The 6,337-nt window shown below is 42.9% G+C and overlaps 1 protein-coding gene across 1 annotated transcript; it reads left to right on the top strand.

The window, feature by feature from the left end:
• The first annotated feature begins 9 nt into the window (after nt 1-9).
• Nucleotides 10-5,221, top strand: LOC113897729 (putative UDP-GlcNAc:betaGal beta-1,3-N-acetylglucosaminyltransferase LOC100288842). Its single transcript, XM_027550666.1, has 2 exons — nt 10-2,613; nt 3,855-5,221. Exons 1-2 carry the CDS (start codon nt 2,608-2,610, stop codon nt 4,956-4,958), a joined length of 1,110 nt encoding a protein of 369 aa, XP_027406467.1. The 5' UTR covers nt 10-2,607; the 3' UTR covers nt 4,959-5,221.
• Nucleotides 5,222-6,337: the final 1,116 nt, after the last annotated feature.

Below are 6,337 nucleotides of genomic sequence, written 5' to 3' on the forward strand. Positions count from 1 at the left end.
CTTGAAGCGGAAGTGTGAGGGCAGAGGATCGTAGAGGGAAACGGAGCACGCGCCGGACGCCTTAGACCTGTGGCACCGGGCCCGAAGTTTACTTCCAGGCGTTATAAACAAATTGTCCAGTGAAGTTATGTCCGTCACCCAATCTGATCTTGCACCGACTGTGCGACACTTTTTCTCATGCTCGCTTTACGAGGAGAGGGGGAATGTAAGAGACGCGTCCAAAGAACAACCACTCATATGACAGACAGTCGTACGTGCAGTTAGTGGTAGAGCAGAGCGAAGGCTCCATGCGTCCGGAGTACATCTAGGGCACTGAACACGTGGGAAATAAAAAGTTGATTCTTTGTGGTGGTGGAAACTAAGTATGGAATTCAGAAAGTCAGGTCTTAAGAGAGTTGGTTTCGTTTGGTAGACAACAGGAACACAGAACTTCTAAGGCAGCGGGTGACTGATGATAATATTACAGGAAAATTTAGGAAGACATGAGTTGACATGTCAGCTTGGGTGAGCTTTATGAAAGAGAAGGCAGTGCTAAGGTAATCAAGAAAACCAGGCACTTCTATTTGCAGCAAATGATCTCAACCCTAATACCCTAAGAGTTTGCTGAATCAAACTGAAAATTCTAGACGGAGCTGGCCCAGAGATAATATTGTATGAACCTCTCATGGACAATGTAACCAAACTGTCTCAGTTTAAGTCCAGAGGATATCCTGGAGCAAAATTTACGGCTCATTAAAAAATGAAAATTGCAAAATGGAATTTGTATTTAATGAAATCCAAGACCCATGTAATCATTCAATTTTGTATAAGTAAAAAAATTCTCATTTGAATTTTTTTAGGATATATATTCCCCACTTTGTAAAAAATCTCCAAGAATCCACGATTGTTGAGAAAACAGCCAGCTTTAAAATGGCAATGAATTTTTTAAAAAATGCAATGAATTATTCCTAGGCAAATAACTACAAAAACTGCTATGAATGGCAGGCAGGAAGATCAACATGCAAAAAGAGAAACATGAAACATAGCCTGGCATAGGAACAGAAGGTTCAGTGCAACTGTTTGTGACAGGAACATAAAAATATGCTGGATGTTGTTTCTTTAATACACTTGCTGATCAAATGGTATTTGGAGTAATTTCTACACATAGTGACAATAGAAATATTGCAAACATCAAATGCTTAGTTTTTCCAGTTTAGGCTAAAATGGATTACAGGTTGTTTTCTATTTTGAGATAAAGTTGCCTGAGAGAGGTAGATGGATGACATAACTGATTTAAGAACAATCTTACATGGCCTACACTAGGAATTCAAAATCCTTCCTGATGAGACATGTATCAAACTACACCATAAGTTTCTTTGGGTAGAAGAAATGCACCCACCAGGGATGACAAGGACCCACTGATGAAGAAAGGTACCCACCAGGGATGACAAGGATCCACTGATGAAGAAATACACCCCCAGGGGTGACAAGGATCCACTGATGAAGAAATGCACCCTCAGGGGTGACAAGGATCCACTGATGAAGAAATGCATCCCCAGGGGTGACAAGGATCCACTGATGAAGAAATGCACCCTCAGGGGTGACAAGGATCCACTGATGAAGAAATGCATCCCCCAGGGGTGACGAGGACCCACTGATGAAAAAAGGTACCCCCAGGGATGACAAGGACCCACTGATGAAGAAATGCATCCCCCAGGGGTGACGAGGACCCACTGATGAAGAAAGGCACCCCCAGGGATGACAAGGACCCACTGATGAAGAAATGCATCCCCCAGGGGTGACGAGGACCCACTGATGAAGAAAGGCACCCCCAGGGATGACAAGGACCCACCGATGAAGAAAGGCATCCCCAGGGATGACAGGGATCCACTGATGAAGAAAGGTACCCCCAGGGGTGACAGGGATCCACCGATGAAGAAATGCACCCCGAGGGGTGACAAGGATCCACCGATGAAGAAATGCACCCCCAGGGGTGACAAGGACCCACCGATGAAGAAATGCACCCCCAGGGGTGACAAGGACCCACCGATGAAGAAATGCACCCCCAGGGGTGACAAGGACCCACCGATGAAGAAATGCACCCCCAGGGGTGACAAGGACCCACCGATGAAGAAATGCACCCCCAGGGGTGACAAGGACCCACTGATGTTTAACACATCTCCTGCACGCGCATGTACCAGGGAGCAGAAACTACTCTGTTTAGTGTCTTGAGATACATTCCCTGTGTGATGATGCTATGGAGACGTATGTGTGAACTGTTCTTTCAACTCCCACACATACTTCACCAGGAACTCCATATAAAAACAAGGGGTCAGCTTCAAGAGGCACACAAGGTTGGAGGCATTTGAAGAGGTTTGCTTTCTATTCTTTGTTCTGGATTCACTGTAGCTGTAACATGATCAGCGCTTGCTCTCCTATAGAGCTAGATAGAAGGTATTCTGGGACAAAAGCTCAGGTTGATTGATAAGAAACCTTATCCTGAAAGTCTCAGGCACGAGGTACTGTACTTCAACTGCCGTTAGACTGAGTGATCCTGAGATACATTTGGACACACTTTGGCATCTGGGCTCAATAATTTCCGAAGCCCCCAAATTGTTCACAGACAACATGCAGGTAAGTTTCTTATAATCTCTGTAGCATTTTATATCTACTAGAATAAGCTTTTGAGTAGGCTGAAGTTTCTTCTTTGTGTAAATCATCAGATGAACTGAAAAAAAATGGAAAGGAGTTCAGATTATAATTGTGGCAATTTGTTTTGCTTCGTTGTTTTTTTCTTATTAAAAAGACATAGGGAAGTAAAAGATGGACTTCGGGAGTTTCTAGTGGTTAAGAGTGAGCTTTGAAACTGACAGGTCTGAGTTCATATCATGGCCCTATCTCACCCTCTTCTTACTCGCTGAATGATCTTGAGCAAATGCCTTAACCACATGGATGCTCAGTTTAAGTCTGAAGATAACCTATCTGAAAGGGATATTAGCAAGACTGAAAGAGTTAAGGCATGTAAAGTGTGTAGCACAGGGCCTGGCTCACAGCCAGTGCTCAGTAAGACGTTAAGTGTCACTATGGGAGTCTTTATTGATTGAAGCTCTGATGAACAGAGACTAAATTCTTCTAATGTCTCTGGCTCTGTTATATTGCAATACTATATTGTATATGTTCTTCCAGATGGAAAGTTTCCATCTCCTTTAATGAGATGGAATAAGCTTGGCATCAGGTATGTCCTAGATCTCGGAAAAGGTTCTGCGCAGATAGCAGGAATCTGCCCATATTGAAAAAGACATTAGGGGACACTGTCAAAACAGATAATGTCAGAATTCAGTATTCAATTGAAAACTCTTACTAGAAGAATGTAAATGTCTGAACATAGCCATTGGCAGTGGTCAACAAAAGCCGCTACTCCACTGTCAAATAGCCTGGACCTTTGGAATCAGAGAAGAAACTGACCCAAGCACACTGGTTCTGGAATACACTGGTCGTGTATTTCCCGAAAGTTTTTAGCCTAATGACACCAACTGTTACTTGATATTCACGTGTCTACGTCTGATTCCTGTTTCCCCAGTGTCTAACACAGGTGCCTTGAGTATAGTGAGTAGGGTTTCATCCAAGCAAGAAAACAGCCAGCATTTTGTTCCGTTTCCACTTTGTGCTAAATACGGGTATGAGTAGTACTGGAGAAGAGAGAGGCATGATGTCCAGGGGACCAAGATCTAGTGAGAGAGGTAACAGAAACGCTAGTAATAAACACTTAAAATAGTGTACTGTTACGTACTTTCAGGTGTACACACAGTGTTCCGGGAGTGTACACACAGAAATGGGGATGGAGCTTGAACGAATGAATGTGTTCTTCCATTTAGGTGACTTTCTGCAGACTTCGGACTCACCAGTGGTGTTTCATCCTGTTTAATGTTATTCTGTTTCATGCCTTGCTTTTTGGGGCTGATTTTGTGGAAGAATATTTTCTGCATGCTTTGCCTTATGTAGATATGAAAATTCTTGAAATTAAGTATAAGGCAAGAAAATTGAACATGGAGCCCTTGAGAAGCAATCTTCCCAAATACTATATCCTGAGCCAGTCAGAGGTGTGTAAAGGAAAGAGTGTATTTTTGCTCTCTCTTATATTCAGTAGCCCAGAAAATGGAACAAGGCGGGATCTCATCAGGAAAACCTGGGGTAACGTGACCAGTGTCGGAGGGCACCCCATTCTCACACTATTTGCTTTGGGAATGCCTGTTTTGGTAACCACTCAGCAAGAGATAGACAAAGAGCCCCAAAAGAATAATGACATAATTGGAGGCATCCTCTTGGACAGTGTTGAGAACCAGACTCTGAAGATTATTGCCATGACGCAGTGGGCTGTGGCTTTCTGCCCAAATGCCCTGTTTGTCCTGAAGGTTGATGAAGAGATGTTTGTCAATATACCAAGCTTGGTGGACTATCTTCTCAATCTGAAAGAACACGTTGAAGATATCTATGTTGGAAGAGTTATCCATCAGGATACGCCCAACAGAGACCCTAATAGCCAAGAATTTGTCCCTTTCAGTCAGTACCCAGAAAAATACTACCCAGATTACTGCAGCAGGGAGGCCTTTGTTATGTCCCAAGATGCGGCTCGGATGATGTATGTAGTTTTCAAAGAAGTACCCATTATAGCGCCTGCTGATGTGTTCATAGGAATTTGTGCTAAGTCCATTGGCCTTATACCCATCCACAGTTCAAGGTTTTCTGGGAAAAGGCACATCAGATACAACAGATGTTGCTATAAGTTCATTTTCACATCCTCAGAAACCACAGATGCTGAAATGCCCCGGGCATGGAAGGAAATTAACAGTGGAAAAGAATGTACGCTGCTTGAAACCTATTATGGGCTTGTTTCCCGCAAACTTCTGACGTATCTTGACAGCTTTAAACGCTTTCACATGGGTACCATAAAAAATAATGCCATGTCTTATGAAGATTAGGATTTCTTTTTCTTCAAAGTGTGTTTTTTTAAAACTACCTCCAACTGCGTTACAGAAAATGTCCCTCCTTCCTTGTGTTTTTATGTAGTTTCTCTGGATCTTTAATTGTACTCAGCAAGGTGCAAAGTGTTTTATTGATCTGATGTACTACACTGAATTGAGATCTCATTTTAAGAAATTTAAATTGGTGTAACGTGATTCTCTTCAAAATAAAACCTTCTGTCTAGAAAAGAGAGGACATAAAATTGAATTGTAACTCAGAAGTCTTGTTTCATTTTTATAATTAATGGGTTTCTAAAAATCACATTCTATGGAACTGTCATGACTCCAGTGATCACAGCAGTGACTGACCTTTTAGAATGCTCAGTATTAAAGAGAAATAATAAATAAGGAATTTAACAAAATGTTCATCTTGTCTGCAAGCAGGAAACATTTTTCGTAATCTGGATGGTGGGATCACATTTAAAAGTTTTAGCTACCTAGTATTTATTAACTTGGAGAAGGAAATGGCAACCCACTCCAGTATTCTTGCCTGGAGAACCCTGTGGACAGAGGAGCCTGGGGTCACACACAGGTGGACACGACTGAAGCGACTTAGCACGCATGCATGCATTGGAGAAGGAAATGGCAACCCACTCCAGTGTTCTTGTCTGGAGAATCCCAGGGACGGGGGAGCCTGGTGGGCTGCCGTCTCTGGGATCACAGAGAGTCAGACACAACTGAAGTGACTTAGCAGCAGCAGCAGCATATACTAACTATTTCACTACCATAAAGACTTGGCTGTCTTGGTTAAACAATTTCCATCAAGTCCTAATTAGGCAGTGTTCTACAAATGGGATGCAACAAATACACATCTCATGTTATGTAGACACTCTATTGGGCTTCCCTGTGTGGTTCAGTGGTACAGGACCTGCCTGCCAATGCAGGAGACGGGGGTTTGATCCTGGGTTGGGAAGAATCCCTGAAGAAGGAAATAGCAACCCACTCCAGTATTGCTGCCTTGGAAATCCCATGGACAGAGGAGCCTGGCAGTCCACAGGGCTGCCAAGAGTTGGACATGACTTAGCGACTAAACAACAACCATGTACTCTGTTAGTTTCCTAGAGGTGCTAACAGAATGCAACAAACTAGGTGGCTTAAAACAGCAGGAATTTCGTGGTATTAGCAGCAGGAAAATGGCCAGTATGGGAGCGTGGACAAACGGAACTAAGGGACACCAGAGATGGTGGAAGACAGATAACTAATCTGGGACAAGAAAATTCCAGTCACTTGAGAATCATTTTGTAACAGAGCAGGGCTGGTTTATCTATGTCACCATGGCTTGAAAGAAACCTATTTCTACATTCTGAACCATCACACTCCGATAACATATTCACATA

This window comes from Bos indicus x Bos taurus, chromosome 8 (genome assembly GCF_003369695.1).
Source record: "Bos indicus x Bos taurus breed Angus x Brahman F1 hybrid chromosome 8, Bos_hybrid_MaternalHap_v2.0, whole genome shotgun sequence".
In the NCBI taxonomy this organism is placed as follows: Eukaryota; Metazoa; Chordata; class Mammalia; order Artiodactyla; family Bovidae; genus Bos; species Bos indicus x Bos taurus.